The sequence below is a fragment of the Jaculus jaculus genome, chromosome 6 (assembly GCF_020740685.1).
Source record: "Jaculus jaculus isolate mJacJac1 chromosome 6, mJacJac1.mat.Y.cur, whole genome shotgun sequence".
In the NCBI taxonomy this organism is placed as follows: domain Eukaryota; kingdom Metazoa; phylum Chordata; class Mammalia; order Rodentia; family Dipodidae; genus Jaculus; species Jaculus jaculus.
In genome coordinates, this window is record NC_059107.1 from 23,124,524 (window position 1) to 23,142,894 (window position 18,371).

The following is an 18,371-nucleotide window of genomic DNA, read 5'->3' on the forward strand; positions in this document are numbered from 1 at the left end:
CAAATGTTTGCTGGACAAACGTGACTACTGGAGTCAGGATCCCCAGAGGCCACGTAAAACCAGATAGTGACATGATTATGGTAACAAGAGACTCCCAAAACTCTTGGTCAGCTACTTGGGCATTTGCAGCAGCTAAAATCACCGAGATTCTGTCTCTAAAAAAGGTAGAAAGCAAGATCTGATTCCAAGATAGTTCTCTGATCTCTACATATACCATGAACTGTGTTGTGTATATTACAATCCATGCACACACCATATACATACAGAAACACACATAGGGGGGGATGTCAAAGTCATTTTGAAGGCAGTCCATTGAAAATTTAAACCCCAATCAGGAATACAAAAGAATATAACAACTCAGAAAATCCAGAATGAAGGAACTAAAATTATTGTAGATCTCACTTATATTCAAAAGATAGTATCACAAACTAATAACAATGCAAGTGAAATAGACCAATTCCCTGTAAACCCCAATGAATATTACAAACTTATAATACTGCAAATATTATTACTAGTGCTAGCCTGTATATATTGTAAATAAAAATATCAATTTATCAGAAATTCTACAATAACATTAAAATGTGGATGTGAGGGTGATCTGGCTGCTACATCTGTCACCCCATTGATCACAAAGGCTGACTCAGCAGATCTGGGTGGCTAGGTGGGTATCCCCTTCCTCCCTCATTGCTGCAAGTGTGTCCTGCCTGAAGCTGTGCACTTGGTTGAAGAGGAGGACCTTCCCTGAATTGAGGAGAACTGGTCTTCAGTCAAGATTATGCGAAGTAGCTGCACTCCCCTGCTAGAACCTCCAAACAAGCTTTCATGGTCCATTTGTAGGAGAAGGTAGGGTAGTCAAGCTTCCAAGACTCCAGACACATCCAAATGTGGTGTGGCATGCGCTAGTCTACCTTTCTAAAAAAAAACAATGCATCTGTTCTCATGAAAGAACCTTAGATAGACATAGAAGAGTCATTAACACAACTATAGGGAGAAACTACCAGCACAGCAGAGAATTTTATGAAACAGATTATATCAATGAGGTAATTTTGTCACTATGGTAAAAATTAATAAACAAAGGAACATATTTGACAACAGAAAAGCAATTTTTGAAAGTCATCTAATCGGTCTGTCATCACTTAAAAAAAATATTTTTGTACAGTAAAAGACAAAAACAAGCATTGGTAAAACCAACCCAATAAAAGAATGAAGGCACAAATCAATTCTACAAGGAAGGAAACAGGTGCAGGGCTCTGGAGAGATGGCTTAGCAGTAAAGGTACTTGCCTGCAAAGTCTGATGACTCAAGGTATATTTCCCCAGCACCCATGTAAGGCCAGATGCATGAAGTGGTGCAAAGTAGTTTGTTTGGAGTGGCAGGAGACACTGGCACACCAATACTCTTTTTCTGTTTGCCTCTCTCTATTCCTCTCTCTCTCTCTCTTTCTCTCTCTCTCTCTCTCTCTCTCAAATAAATCTATAAAAATACTTAACAAAAAAAATAACAAAAGCACCGCCCTACCAATATACTAAAACTTAAAAAACTCAAAATTATATGAATGCTTGTGTCAATTCACTTGAAACATGTAGAAATGAATACATCCTTATTCAAAATTATTATTAAAAACTTTCTAGCACAACTCAGAAAAAATAATGTTATAATCAAGAAATGGAACACTCTATCTGAAAACTGATATCATAGTAGTTACATATAGCATGCTACTATTTGGGGACAGATAATGATAGCTTTCTTATATACTCTAATTCAGGACAACCATATAAAGGTATATATTCTGTATATTGTATTAAAAAGTAAATAAAGATAGCAAAATCAATTAATTCTAAGATTGTTACAGTTAACAAATATTCTTTAAAAGTTCTAATATCCTCTTTCTATGCCCATGCTATATATACTGATGGCCTGATTAATTAGAAACTATACATAAATAGATTTAGGACTGTATCTGCCCTATTATATAGCCCTCTATAAATCTATCTTATTTATCATATTTAGTAGCAATTCATATATGGAGAACAGTCAACCTGTTGCATGTAGTGTGATTGTCCATTTTTAATTCTTTTTCCCTTCTCTGGTTGGTGAGGCAGAGTCTCATGTAGTCAGATGAATGCCTCAAATAGGATAACAGAGTGGATTTCCAGTCTTCTTGGAATTAACACCAGCAGAATCACTGGCTGCTCTCTGCAAAGCCACATGGCAGAATATTTTCATTTCTATTTCTCACCTACTACTTGTTCCAGAAGACCTTTTGCAATGACTACTTTGGGGGTTTTCAAATTAGATTTTATTCAGGTTGGAACTGGAAAATGCCACCCTTACAGAGCAGAGTGCCACTTTTACCTTTCACTTACAGAGTTATACTACTGGCTGGAAAACCCACAATGCTGAAACTCTTCTGGCTTTCCCAGCCATTTTAGTCTTTCCTTCATTTGGAATATGCTCACTTACACTGGAATTTGTCTAGCTACACATTCTCAAAGATCTAACCCGTAGGGCATTCCTATAGATGAAAACAATTAGTCTGAAAGTTTAGAAACATGAAAACATTGCCCTTTTCAGCATTGACACATAAAAATTGTGGTTCATAAAGTGTACTTTCTGAAATATAAACATTTGTTTTACATTTATGAATAATTGTGTGTGTATGCCTCCTCTTTGGTTTTAAGCTATGGGATTTGGGAGACCAGTTCTGTCAACATTTGGGAAAATATCTGAATATATAAAAGCAGGTGAACTTTGGAAGGGCTTTAAGAGAAAGAAGGATTTTAGTATATGCAAGCACAAACCATTAGAATTCACAATAGGTTTTCTCAGCTGTTTTTAAAATTGTAATTATTTCATATATAATTATATAATTTTTATATTTATATATGATACTTTAGATATTCATACTTTTTTTAGACTGATAATTTTGTTTATCTCATATGCATCTATAATTACTCAGAATTTAATACACTTATTTCAAACAGAACGTGGCAATTGGTAATATATTTTGATTAATTAAAAATAAATAAAAATTATATTTTAATCACACAAATTTTGCAGAATTTTACTTAATAACATACTATCTGACAAGAGCTAAGGTCAAATTACTTCAATTACTTTGATTAGAAAACACTATACCACTAATATTTCTTTTTTCTTAAAACCCTTCTAGAAAAATTTAGAGTCCATATTTATTCCTGAATTTATAATGTAGACTGTAACATTTGCTCAACAAAAGTGGCCCATGTTTGTGTACAATAGATTCTCTTTGTTTCAAGATAAATAATCCCAGAAAAAGTCTACTATAAAAAAGGAATTAGCATCTCAAAGAATCAACATTTAATGTTACATAGTGAAAATAATTTATTTAAACTGTATTTTGAAAAAATAAAACTGCACACACATGGTAATCCTGCACATAGCAGGTGGAAGCAGGAGGATTTCAGGAGTGTATTTTAGTTTATGTTGAAGACTCTTTATTATTCCAGTTATGTAACATTTTTTTCACAAAGAAATGACTTTGGGCTTGGGAATATGTAATTATTATGGCATGATTGTGTTTTTGTACAATATTATATCCTTCTCTTCAGGAAGGATCAATTTTAGCAAAAATATTTTATAGATTCATTAATTTTCCTAGGGGCTTCTTATTAACCTTTAATTTAAATAATTATCATTCCTCACTCAAGTTGAGATTTTTCTGCTTCTTGGTATGAGCAGCAATTTTTTTTTTCTCTCTACATGCTGACTTGCTGAAGTATTATTTTACAAACTTGAATCTTATTGAAGTCTTCTATTTGAATAAGGCTCTTTGGCAATAAGCCTATGGGAAAGGCTGAACTACACTGAACTCCAGCACTTGACTGACAAGTGGAAGGAAAAGTCCCGGTGCCCCTGCTTGATCTACAAGGCAGGGATCAGAGTGAAGAGAGACAGGGCCTCTGCACAACGGCTGAGTAGAGTAGGATTTTCAGACTGCTCACTAGGCCTCTGTAGATAGATACCAACCTGGTTGAGAAAGAAAGGGAGTCCTCCTTACATTTCCCTGTAGGCCTTTTCTTAAAAAAAAAAAAAAAAAAAATACCTTTAGTACCTGAATATACTGTAACTGCTCATTCAAGTAGTACCTTGTCTGTTTTGGAAGGCATGACCTGTAGACTTAATGGTGAAATTAGATTTCATATCCAGCCTCCTCTGAAAGCAGTAGGAAAAATTAAAAGTATGGACAGAATAAAAAAAAAAAAAAAAAGGATTCCTCCATGTCCCCAACAGACACTATTGTGGGAAGTTGGGGCAGATTACTGCTCCTGGGTAAGAAGGACTGTCCAGGCTGACCACGTCCTCTCCTCTGATTCCTATGACCTGCTGTCTCTACAGCACACATTTAGGACTGACCTCTGTCCATTCCCATTGGCGTTTCAAGTTTACAAGTTTCTCTGCCACCAGGTCTAAAGTACCTCAAGAAAAATGAAATCCCCGGGAACTCAAACTATTGTGGAACTGCTCAGATCCAGAGACCTTAATTGATAGGTCTCCTCTATTCTTTCCCATTCATATGCGGTTGGCGAATCGGTGTTGATTCTTTGAGGTACAATACCTGAGAAAGTCAATTTAACAGAGGAAATATTCATTTTAGTGTAGGATTTTGGAGGTCTCAGTCCATGATTCATTGGCTGTGTTGTTACAGGGCCTGTGGGGAGGCAGAGACCTGTAGCTCAGGTGCAGACTGGAGCTAAGCTCTTTATCTCTTGCAAGCTAAAAGCAAAGTAAGGAGTAGGGAAGGGAAGGGGGCAGGGTATAGGGACAAGATATGTCATTGAAAGGCATACTCCTCAGTGACTTATCTTTTCCTCCTAAAGGCCATTAATTGTGCACTCATCAGTGCATAAATCTACCTATTAACAAACACCCTTATGATTTAATCACTTCTCAGTAGCACCACCAACTAGACACCAGTCCTTTAGTGCATGGTCCTTTTGTGGGGACACTTCAGATCCATTCCACCATGGAATCTGTTATTTACTATTTCATATATTGTCTAGGAAATTTATCTGTATTTTGTGGACCAAAAAAAAAAAGGAAGAAAAGTATAATTCTCTTAGGTCCAGTACCAGAAAAATGCTCAAATATTTATCTTTAGAAGTCCCCATAATGATGCCAATCACATACCAGTTCGATTTTCTTTTGCTAAATTGGTTTATGTTTGATTATATGGCTTCCTTATGACTTCATGAAAACCTGCATATTTTTCAAGTTTCGGAAATTACTCTCTCATAGACATCATGTTCTTCCTTGACATCAGCATGTAATTGATGACCGAGGCATTGATGTTATTGGTACATGAGAAGAGGCAGTTACAGTAAGTGCATGGAGATCAGGGAGATGCACAAGTTGCGGGTGGTCCTGTTGTTACAGTAGCTTCTGCTTCCATTCCCACTACTACTTCCGGGTTCTTACACAATAGCATTTAACTAGCGAGAATATCTTTTTCTTTTTCAAATTTTATTTTGATTTTTTATTCTTAATTATTTATCCTTTACTAATACATATACTTAACTTTGATGAATCCTTCTCTTCTCCCCATGAAGAATATTTTGTATTTCCTTCCCCTCATTAACACAATTAACTTTTATCGCTTGCCCTCATCATAGGAAATATGCTCAGATGCTGTCATTTTCAGTGCTATTTGTGTACCTTGGTATTGCCATGCCATGATAATTCCGAATTAACTACATATGTGCTTCTCCTAGTTAAAGGTTATTTTGTAACATGAGGAGTTGGTTAAGACTTGTAAAATAAAGCTGTGATCATAATGCATGAACATATCTTTGTCTGGACTTGTGTCCCTGACTATAATTAGTGAGTCAAAGAATAAGTCTGTTGCTAAATTTCCCCCTGAAAACGTTTTTGAACCTGGTTTATACATTGAGATTATTGTTAAGGAAAGGACAATTAAAACCAAAAATTAAAAAAAAAATCTCATCAAGAAAGTTAATTTTAAAGACATGTGTTCCTTACCTAATATTTTTAGATATTAATATCTGTTATGAATACCTTAAATTTTACTAAAATAGAATGGCGCAAATGTCATAAATTTTGTGTAATAATCATTCAACTGTAAAATATTGACTCTGGCCTTGTATTATACTGGGCCATACTGGGGATTTTGGTGGTAGTGGCTAGAGATTATACATGTGAAATGAAAAAAGTCTGGCCTATCATATGTCCACTGTAGTCAGCATATCAGGGGTGCTGGGAGAAGATGGAGAGGAAGCATGTGTTCCATAAGGACTGAGGCAGAGTTCCTCCTCTTCACATTTCTACAAGACCCTATGAAGCACGAACTGATTCTCACTGGAAATTTTAGCTTGGAAAATCACAAAATTACTGGTCTTTCTCTTCCATTCAAAGTTGTCATGGAGCATAATAAAAAAAAATTGTAAAATACACAGTAAAGCAAAATCAGGCTTCCATCAATGAATAAAATTAGTGCAAAGGAGTGCATTGATGTCATGCTAGAAACCTACCATAGGGGCTGGAGAAATGGCTTAGCAGTTAAACACTCACCTGTGAAGCCTAAGGACCCCAGTTTGAGGCTCAATTCACCAGGACCCAAGTTAGCCAGATGCACAAGTGGGCACACATGCCTGGAGTTTGTTTGTAGTGGCTGGTGGCCCTGGCATGCCCATTCTGTCTCTCTCTTTCTCTCTCTATCTCTTTCTCTCTCTGTCTGTTGATCTCAAATAAATAAATAACAATGAACATTTTTTTTTTTTTTAAATCGTACCATAGGACTGGAGAGGTGGCTTAGCAGTGAAGGGTATTTCCTGCAATGCCTAATGACCCAGGTTTGATTCCCCAGTACCCACATAAAGTCAGATGCACAAAGTAGCACATGTCTAGAGTTTGGTTGCAATGGCTACAGGTCCTGGCATGCCCATTCTCTTTCTTTCTTCTATTTCTGTCTGCTTGCAAAGAAATAAAAAAATATATTTTTAAATATCCTCCTATAGTCTTTATTCCCTGAACAGAAATGTTTTGCATAGAGTTTCATGTTGTAAGATGAACAATGTAAGAATTCATTGTCTACCATCAACATATACAGAAAAGTGTAGGGAAATGTATGCTGAGAACAAACTGAAGGAATCATGATAATTTCTCAGTGGAGCAAATCCCATCTTTCCAAGTATTCATCTCACAAGGCATGAACTTCTGGTGGGCAAACTATGAAATAATGAAGAGTTGGACCCTAGATGACCTTTTATGGCTCTCTGTCCTTCTACTATATAGTATTTATTACTGTATAGATTGGATTTTGTTTATGTGATTTTTTTGATTAATGTCTCTTTCCAGATTAGACTGTAAATGTCATAGACTTTATTTTTACAATGCTCACTGTTAAATCCCTGATGTCTAGTACAGCATTTGGAACAATAAATATTTGTTGAATGATTTGATAAATGATAGGCCTTCATTTTTCCCCTTTTCTATTCAGTGTAGAGCTCATCACTTCTTTTAGTAAACCAGCCAACATAAGGGAGACTAAGTATAACTCAAGTCATTAGAATGAAATTCATGTTCCTTGTATTAAGACAAAACAGAAAGCTGTGAAGGTAGGAATTGTGTGGAAATTCAGGATTGTGGAAAGGAGGACTTGTTCAAAGAAGAATGTAAGAGGTAATTTTTTGAGGAAACCTTTTTTTTTTTTTCACTTTTTTGAGGAAAAACTCTTTCCATTCTATAAGCCTATATGAATTTACTCATGTTTTTTTTTTCTTTCTCTTTTGATATAAATGTCACCTCTCCATCTGTCTTTGGTCCATTCATATGTAGATCAGGGGTGACAAGTTTGAAGTGGAAACTCTTAAAGTACACATTTGCTTTGCTTCTATTTGTGGTAACTTTAAAATCTACATAATCCTTTCTTGATCCATGATGATCTCAAATTAATTATAGCATAAAAGGAAGCATTTAATTTTTCTCAGAATTCATTTGGAACTGAAGAAAGGGCCCCATGCTTATGCCATCATTCCTCATGACGTACACAAGATCGCCTGGTCTCACCAGTACCCAGATCATCTCTGAGCATGAGGTTTGCTCTAAAAAAAGGCATCTGTCCTCATATAACTACGTGGTTTTTCCTCAAAGTACTTTTTATTGTTGTTGCACTTTGTTTTGTTTTTTAGAGGTAGGATCTCACTGTATCCCAGGCTGACCTGAAACTCACTCTGTTCTCCCAGGCTAGCCTTGAACTCACAGCAATTCTCCTATATCAACCTCCAAGTACTTAGATTAAAAGCATGCACCACTATGCCTGGCTTTCCCTAAAGTATCTTGATCTCACACTACATAATGAGATTAGTGGAAATTATAAGGACATTTGCCTTAGTACCTACTCCCTGTAGCAGACAGCTTCACGTTAGCTGAGATGAACTTCCAGCCCAGGCAAAGTTATGGAGGAAGGGATATTTATGAAGCTTAAGGATCCAGGGGAAGTTCCATAATGGCAGAAGAAGCTGACCTGCCTTCATAGCTCCAAGCAGAGAGAGAGAGAGGAAGAGAGAGAGAGAGAGAGAGAGAGAGAGAGAGAGAGAGAGAGACGCACAAGCCAAAATCCAAAAAGCATACTTCAGGAACTCCTGCTAGGCACACTTCACATATCTTTAGATTGAAATCTGAAACCCACCACCACACCTTAAGATCCACCCAGTGACACTGCCTCCAGCCAGGTGACTGCAGATGCAAACTACAAACAATAAAAAAACTGAATATATTGGGGGCCATCTATTCAAACCACCACACTATTATTTCATGGATTTAAAAGCAAGCATATAATGAGTTTGGAATGCTTTCCATGACTGAGGAAAAATCAAGCCCTACATTTCATGAACTTCAAAGATAAACTGGAAGAATGCTAATACTAGACATCATTTAAAAAATTGTTTTTATTTATTTGGGAAAGAGAGAGAGGAAGAGAGAATGGGCATGCCAGGGCCTTCGGCCACTGCAAGCAAACTCCAGGTGCATGTGCCCCCTTGTGCATCTGGCTTCTGTGGGTCCTGGGGAAATCAAACCAGGGTCCTTAGGCTTCTCAGGCACTTTAACCACTAAGCCATTTCCCCAGCCACTAAACATAATTTTTAGATGACACAAATGTGGAAAACAATAACAGTGCAAAATATCTTATAATGTGAGATGTGCATGAACTCAGTGCCTTCTCTTTCACAAACTCTGAGACTGCAACATTAATGTTAGTGTACAATTATGAGAAAATATCTACACAAAGAAGGCGTACTGGGAAAGTGAATACCAGGCAGAGAACTTCACAACATCCTGAAACACTATGTCTAAAGTGCAAACAGCAACATTTGGCCCTGAGCATGTGGCAGTGAGGCCTCCCCTCACCCAGTGTGGCAGGAATGTGTGCGTGGGTGAACTCTCACATGAATAAGCCTTACTCTGCAGAGAGTATTATGCACAGAATTGGCTTTTGTTCTACTTACACAGTCAAATAAACTTTTTTTTTTCCTGAAATTAAAATGGGCTGATAAGTTTTCATTTAAGGTACATAGTGATCTTATGAGGAATTATAGGTGCTAATACCCAGATTTATCAGATGAGATCAGCCGCTGGAGTTGACAGAGTGAAAAAAAGTTAGTCACAAAAGAAACTGTGACCAGAGGAATATCAGGACTGAGTCCTCAGTCTTCCGGTGGGCATCTGAGTTAGAAGATTAACATTTTCTGGAGACAAGACAGCATGGGCATCAGGTTTAGGTTTTATCACCATGCAAGTGGGTGACATTGGATAAGTCATTTATTTAAATCCTCTCATCCTTCAGTTTCCTTATCGATAAAATAACTTTAATAATAAAAAGTTTAATATCGCCTTCAGAAAGTTGTGCTGTTTTCAAGTAAGTACAAGTTGCAGAACACAATGTGCACAAGGAAATGCCTGGGGTACCTTAGCTGTGGTTGTTGCAGTGTGTGGAGAGCGAATAGTGACATAAGATCTAAGAATCTCTGCAATAAAGTTTGAGCCTATTCATCTAAGATTGACAAGTGCCTTTGTTCCCAATGTACCCCAGTGACCATTGTGTACCCTTGTCCAAGATCTGTCACCCCCTAAATCTTATAGCAACCTGAATATATTTGTTCAATTTGTACATGCATTGCAGCTTTGCCCCACATTGCCCAGTTTAAATGGCCTTTCTGTTGCTGTCACTCTAGGGACTAACTTCACCCTGGCCGAGCTGGGGATTTGTGAACCCTCCCCGCACCGAAGTGGTTACTGCTCCGACATGGGGATCCTCCACCAGGGCTACTCCCTGAGCACAGGGTCTGACGCCGACTCGGACACCGAGGGAGGGATGTCTCCGGAACATGCCATCAGACTGTGGGGACGAGGGATCAAATCCAGGCGCAGCTCCGGCCTGTCCAGTCGTGAGAACTCAGCCCTTACTCTGACTGACTCTGACAACGAAAATAAGTCAGATGATGACAACGGTAGGATCGTTTCTTAAATACCTTTGAATGCTTTGTGCATTGCAGGATGTGGGGCTGGGGAGTGAGGCGGTGTGGGGGGAAGTGTCCTTGGTCTGTCATAAGGAGGCATAAGGAAACCCTTCATTTTCTTCTAAATTGACTTTGGACCCAGTCTGAGCTGAAGGAAAGCAAACCCAGCATCAGCAAGACCGAAGCAGTAAGAAGAGACTTTTTCAATCACATATTGATGATAACACAGTATTCAACTGTAGTCAGCTGGTCTGATTAGCACGTAAATTACACAGCACAAGAGGCAGCTTGATAAATTGTGACCTGATCTGGAGAATGTCCACCCCTCCACAAGTTCCTAGCCCTCAGTATTGATTTCTCCTTCCCAGGAAATAGCAACCTGGGTTATTTCTTTCATGAAAGTCTCGGAAGGAGCCCACCTTATCTTAGAATTTCATTTCCAGGCCGCAATGCCTCATATCCGTATTGAAGATCAAACCTGGAACACATGCTCAGAGTTTAATAATGACAAATAGAAAGAGACTTGTCAACAGCTTTCTCTTAGGTGCTTATGGCCCCCCTTGGTACTTATGTAGGTTAATGGCTTCTCACATCTTCTGTCACAAATCACCATGGTCCATCCATCAGCTTTGTAGGTGAGTTTTAATGAAACTTTGAAAATTAAATGCTTCTTATCATTAAGTAGCAAACACAGGGAAGCCCAAGCGAGTCACTAAAGAGATAAGGTATGCTATGTGTGGATTTCCTAGCAACTCAGAACTGTGTTCAGTTGAATACATTTTTTTAAAGATAAATTGCATTAGGTACAGCTGATATATGAAGCAAACATCAAATGCTTGGCTGTGTGTTTTGAATAGACTGCCTGTTTGCTAAAAGAATTACCATTAAAATGTTTACAAATAGATCAGTTAAGAATGTTTGTATAAAATAGTCTAAAATCCTGCTGGAGCAGCTTTAAGTGTCTCCTTTCATTGAAAAAAAAGAAAAAGAAATTTACAGGCAGACAGCTTGTTGTGAATGCAAAAGCATCGCTAAATACCATCTAATCTCACCACTGTGCGGAGAATACATCCTTTCCTGGGTAAGTTGTGCATATTCAAAAAAAAAAAAAGATGTCACTTTGTTGCATTTAATTTTTCTTTAATTTTGAAATAAGTTATTCTGCAGTGGGGATGCAGAGATGGGATTGCCTTGAACCTCCGTTCATGTAGCTAATCACGGTATCCTCTCCAGGAAAAAATCTCTATTTAACTCCTTTTGAATTTTAACAAAATTCTGATGCTTGGCACAGTCAACACTCCTTACGGTGCTTATTTGATGGGAACTGACTTTTAGAAGTTTTGATGAAGGCATGTATTGAGTCCACTTACCAAGGTCCTTTTTTAACTTTAGAGTATGTCAGGTAGTGTTTAAACAGAGTCAGTATGGTTACCTAATAAAATCACTTGTAATCCAAGAATTTATGACACACATTAAATAAGACATTTTTTTAGCAAATCTCCCATGGTTGGTATTCTCATATTTGTACAGAGAACCATCAATATAGCACTCTTTGCACACATTTATAGACTCTCCACCCACTTGAGGTATTTATATGTAGTTCTTAAAAAATTCAAGAAATAAGAGGCGTTTCCATTGACTGCAAGTGAAGAAGACATACTTAGCCTTGAATTTACCTCGAAATGTCTTGATGGGGACAATTTTTTTTTTTTACTAATTGTGTCTTTGGTAGGCCAGGAGTAGTCTGCTTTAACCCAATAACATTGGAAGCATAATATTTGGATATTCCTCACTTTTGGAGAGTCAATATACATCCCTGCATACTGATCAGAAATAAACTTTTAGGTGGAGAGTTTCAATTTTCCTTCCTGTAGTGTTTATCACACTGCAATCACAAAAATATACTTGCAAGTACCAGGGAATTCTGTGCAGGAATCCATTACTGAGGCCAGAATTCCAGCTTCATGATAATTTTAAAACATATAGGTAGAATATGTTTTCTTTTTTCCTTTAAATAATTAGTCAATCTTCACATGTAAATTATGTACACAATACATATTTCATTCTTATTGTTGACCAGAAATAAAAATCATAACTTTTCACATTTGTATTGCGAACTCATTAAAGCAGTGAGCCTCCTGGAAGCTCTGCAGGCAAGGGTGTAAGTTCAGTAAATGGCTTGCTCTTTCTCTCTGACAAGTTCTGTTTAGCTCGCAAAGAAATCAATGCTTTTTCACATCACTGGTTTTATGAAGTTTGGGAATGTATTATCATATAGATTGACAGTTGCCCCACTGGTTCCACACCACAGCATGGACACTTACAAAGCCATCATTAATTTCTCACACTTGGACCCGGCAATGGCTTCCTCCATAATAAACACAGTGTCCTTCAAAACCAGATCAATAACCTTTCAGGTATGCCTTTCTTGAAAGGGAGTCAAAAGATCTCAACTGTGAGAACCAAGCTTTCCAAAGCAGTTTTTGAATATGAGGGCCTATGGTCATGGAGGAAGATTTTTCTGGGGGATTCTAAGTTTTCATTTCATTTGTAGAGTAGAATGTTGGAATGTATAGATTTCTCGATGTTTATTTTTAAAGCCCTCTTTAAGTATTGTGATTGTGTTTGTTTGAACCATAGTTAGCGAGTAAAGGCAGATCTCAGGAGATCCTTTCCCATTCTAGAGTTCTAAGCACACATCCGGTTTTCAAAATCATGTAATTAAACTCCTGACTTCGTCAACATCAATGTTCTCAGGATGTCCCACATGCTGCTGAGACAAAAACGGCCCATTGAGGATCCTGAAGTCCCATCACACCAAAACTATTGATGAACTTACTTCGTGTGTCATTACATTTTCTGAGGTGTTCTGCTTGTCTTTCACCACCCACAGCTCGGTTTGAGTGGGGCTGCTTTAAATAGATAAAACCCTGAGATTCTGGGTGCTTCATCACGTTCTTGAACTCTGTCTTGGAGTTAATAATGGCTTGGCTAGGAATGACAATAAAAGTTGAGAACAGCTGGGCCAAGATTTCACTCTGTGAAATTCGTCTGCAACTTTACAAAGGGCTTTCCCAGTGACTTTAAATTAGAATTGTACCTCTTTTTTTTGTTTTCAGTAATAAGTGTCCCACTTAAAATATGTCCTCTTCATGTCCCTTCATATCGCCTGAGTTATAGAGAAAATGGAGCACTCACGAATACACAAGAATAACTAATTGCCTCCTTAAAGATTCGGAGCAGCACACACCATAAAAACCTGGTCTGTGTATTTTTACTCCCTAAGGCAATTTCTTCACCTTGGGGCTTAAAAATATCCCTGTATTCCCTCTTTTTTTTTTTTTTTTTCTTTCCTTCAGCACAATCCTAGTTTCAAATGGAGAAAAAAAGACAAAGAAAAGCTTGGCCATTGAATATAAGTCAGAAATTACAATAAAAGGCACCAGGACCCGCTTCAAGTTTTCAGAGGTTTATTCCCTTTCTCTATTTTTATACCCAAAGTGGATAAGGATAATGATCATGTTACTCTGTTAACAATTGGGAACTTCATGATTTTCCTAATGTACTAAAGGCTGAAGATATAAATGTTGGGTTAATTCCACTGCATTTCACAAAACACATTTATGAACCAAGTGGTCTCTCAGCACCAAAGGCTGTGTAGGAGTATATCTATGGAACTGGGTTCTGTTAGATTATGAGTCCTTTTGACAGAGGGCTGTGGTCTGTGCATTCAATAGGACGAGCACAGGAGCAGGAGCTTTCTATTCATTAACTGTGACAGGAGAAATGAACCTGGAGGGACAAAAGAGTTTTCTTTAGTACTGGACAATCTAAGCTATTAACACCAAGCAAGTTACAAGAAACATTATAGGTGGCTTTTAATTTTTTTTTTCTATTTCCTCTCAAAAAAAAAAAATCTTTCTAATAACACTGAACACCAGTGTCCGTTATGTAAGTGCATATAAGACCCACTGGTGGGTTTCAGTTTCTAACCTACTTTATTAATCTTATATTCACATTTGTTTTGTGTTGTATAATAATTTCTATTCTTTTCTTCTTCCTGGTGTCATGTGTGATAAAGGGAAGACACAAAACCTTTCCAATAAGCTGCAGACATTGCCAAGGACTCATTATTTTGCTATTAAGGGAAACAAATGTTGGGGATGAAGTTATAAAAAACATCCCTGCAAAAATCACATGTTGATATCAGAGTATAACTTGGTATGGGATAATTTCTTTTCCAGTCAAAATTTATGGTAAAAGTTTCTGTGGCATAAAAAAGTCTTACTTTCCGTTTTACTCAATTTCTTTATTACAAATATTTTTATTTATATATTTGAGAGAGAAAGAGGCAGTGAGACAATGATCATGCCAGGGCCTCCAGCCACTGCATATGAACTCCAGATGCATGTGCCCCCTTGTGCATGTGGCTTACATGGGTCCTGGAGAGTCAAACTGGGATCCTTTGGATTTACAGGCAAGTGCCTTAACCACTAAACCAACTCTCCAGCCCTTAACTCAATTTCTTAAAGCAAAGAAGAAAAGAAAGGAAGAAAGGACAAAAGAAAGGAAGGAAGGAAGAAAGGGGAAAGGAAGGAAGGAAGAAAATTAGGCAAACATGTGAGGTGCTTTGATGCCAATCTTTTCAAATTGAGTTTTTCTTATATTTATAAAATTTATGAAATTAATAAGAGTATTATTGGGACTAAAAATAGACTAGCAAAAATATACTGAGCATGAGAACTAATGTCACAGATCCTCAATCTTGTTTATTGCTGGATGAAAAGATGATCTCACTTTAATGACTGGTTCAATTCTATAAAGATCCAGGCTGTAAAGGCACTTTATTTGTTTTAAAGTGAGTTAATGTGAATCTGAAAATATTATTAGCACAAGGTTAATACACAGTTGATAGCAATTTAAAGCCTAAACAGAATTTAGGTGTTGTGCATGGTCAACTGGCAAAGATGCAATAGGTGTTTTTCAGGCATAACTATGAGACTTTAGAGAGTTACCTTCTGGGGTAAGTGAACAACATTCTTATTACTTTAAAGTAGAATGAGGTTCCTGGAAGAATGTGAAACCATGTACCTCATTTCAGTACTGCACGTTCCAGATATAAACTTGAGCAGAATGGTATGTGTATACATATATATATATACATATATATATATATATATATATATATATATATATATATATATATATATTCATTCTCCTTTGGTCTTTCCTTTCATGTTTGTTAATGCTCCCAGGGGCAATAGAGCAATGGTTCCATTCGATAACTACAATAAATAAAACGGAGTATAAGCTTTACTTTTGGCAAGGGCAGCTTGCTTATTACACATGTAATCTCCAGGCCTTCAGGGAAACATTGGGCTTGGTGGATAATCATTGGGTTTTAAGCTGCTGAGTTCCTGATATCAGTACTTTAACTTTCAGTGGAGTAGCAAGGAAGTAAAAGAGCAAGAGGCAAAATGTTCCTGTCAGTTACTGATTGGAAGCCTCTTTATTCACAAAACTTTTTTTGCCTATTATTTAGCTATGCTTTTCTTCAGTTGTTTTGTTTGTTTGTTTGTTTGTTTGTTTGTTTTTGTGGGTTTTTTTTGTCAATAGTCAAATTAATATGAGATGGGAGAGAGAAAGTAGGGTCAAAACTTAAAGCAAAGACAAAACAAATTCCCCACAGCAACTGAATCAGGATAAACCTGAGGAGAAAATAGCATCAAACTAGAAGAGCATAGAGATGTAACAAGATATTCCAATTAGCCATTCTGAATCTGGGACACAGCCAGTAGAAGGAGAAATGCTCAGGAAATACATTTGTAAATAGAGTAGAAATTTCAGATAGGTGGACATGTAGTTTTGAGTATTATTTAATGCTAGCTGAAAGAACTGTCTATAAAATTGTCCTCTCCTGGTTTCTCTAATGTAATTGAGTTTGAATTATGTTGCAGGTGTCACAGACAGGAGTAAGGGATTCAGAGCCAAGCCATCAACAACAGAGGTTGTGAACTGTCATCCTCAGGCTGGATCTAGCCCACATAGTTTTATTTGGATGTTTCAGAGTTCAAAATTTTTAGATTACTAGCATTTGACTAGTATAGCTTTGCATATTACAAAGTTTTCTTTTCATTTCTACAAAATAAACAAAGGGGGAAAAAGAAACGTGTATTTTTGGATTCTTTTGAAACATAAGAAGATTTAGTAATCCTGTCCCAAGTCTCTCTGGAAAAACTTCACTTAGAAGCCGAAGCAGCAGCTGATCTAAGTAGGACCCATGACATTGTCTCCACCTGGGCTCCTTTAGGCTAATGCATTAATATAAGGCTTAATTTGGCCTTTGTAAATACTTGAGTGGCCAACCTCAATGTGGACACATACTTTAAGCAAATCAGAGACCATAATTACTTTAGAAAGCAGGATGAAATATATCAGTTTTATTTTGAAAGAACATGTGATTCTAATGGAGCTATTTTTTAAGTCGGATTCATCTGTAAAGTGGGTATAATGTTGGATATTATATTTCTTAACTAGTTGCATGGCATCTGGAATTAGGTATGTCAAATGAAATGAAATGAATGAAAACCAATTTTAATTTGAAACATAGGAAAATGTATAATGGTGTGAGGATGTAACTGTTAACTATGCCCTCCCTGTCTTGGAGTACTACAGGTTGGAAAGCTTTGATGTAGCACACATACCAGGCTTCAACTCCCCAGAACCCATGTAGGCCAGAATCACATGGTCGCACATTCCTCTGGAGTGGCTGGAGGCCTTGGTGCACCCATCCTCTCTCTCTCTCTCTCTCTCTAATATTAACTATAAAAAGAAAAAAGAAATTAGAAGTTTGAAGGAGCCAGCTCTATAAAGATTACCAAGGGATTTCAGGTAAAAAGACAGTTAACACAGTTGTTTCCCTTCGTCCTCCTCTGAAAGTGTATACTTGATATGATGGAGAATGGAATTTCAAATGGGAAAGTGTGGGGGTGGGGAGGGAGGGAATTACCATGGGGTATATTTTATAATCATGGAAAATGTTAGTAAAAATTAAAAAATAAAAAAGAAAATATCTACAACATCCACTGTGGTATTTTCATACATAGCCTTAACTTCCTGTCTCTATATTGAGGTCAAATCGTATTTGTAAATGTCTGGTCTTATTAATCTCGTGATTTTTCCTAATGGAGTGTCCCTAAGAACACAACACAAACACATAGATGACAAGACACATATAGAATGGATTTATGTGATGTTGAGAAACAACCATGTCTTAATTCTGTTTCAGAAGTCAAATAAGTATTCCCTTGCCTGAGATTATGACATTTTTATCAGTAATAGTTAAAACAACAGTTTTGGCTTACTTTATTATATATGCCTGTTTAACCAATGCATATAACCTTTTATTTATTATTTTTAAGGACAAGGAAACAGAGAGCGAGAGAAAGCATATGTACTATAAAGATATTTCCTAACTTCTCTCTAGTGTCTGACTCTTTCAATATAAGCTCATGACCCTTTCCTTATGTTTAACACAAGCAAAAATATTGCTGATCATATTAACCTGTTTTGATTCCCCTGTGTAAAATACAAACCTTCCTTTTTCAAAGAATGCTAAATCAAACATTTCAGTTCCATATCATTAAGAGACACACTTGTATTTCAACTAGCTTTTGTCTTTCACAAAAACCCAATGGAATGAAAAAGGTACTGGGAATCTACTGCAGGGTGAAGGAGACTCATCCCTGAGTAATCCTTGGTGCCCACTTGTAGAACAGTTCTTAGTTTTGGAAGTCCCATTTGTATCTCCCAATTTGCCAACTCTGTGTCATCCAGGTTTATTCCAATCCCTTTCTT

The 18,371-nt window shown here is 37.0% G+C and overlaps 1 protein-coding gene across 6 annotated transcripts in view; it reads left to right on the forward strand.

Annotated features, from left to right (window-relative positions):
* Positions 1-18,371, forward strand: part of Tenm2 (teneurin transmembrane protein 2) — a 1,398,763-nt gene that overhangs the window by 403,297 nt on the left and 977,095 nt on the right. For 5 of the 6 annotated variants that reach the window (XM_045152018.1, XM_004661036.2, XM_012949310.2 and 2 more), the window contains exon 4: positions 10,230-10,505. The exons of the other annotated variant lie outside the window; for it this stretch is intronic. In XM_045152018.1, the coding sequence (XP_045007953.1) occupies positions 10,230-10,505 (276 nt within the window). The remainder of the gene's footprint in view (positions 1-10,229; positions 10,506-18,371) is intronic. 6 annotated transcript variants of the gene reach the window in all.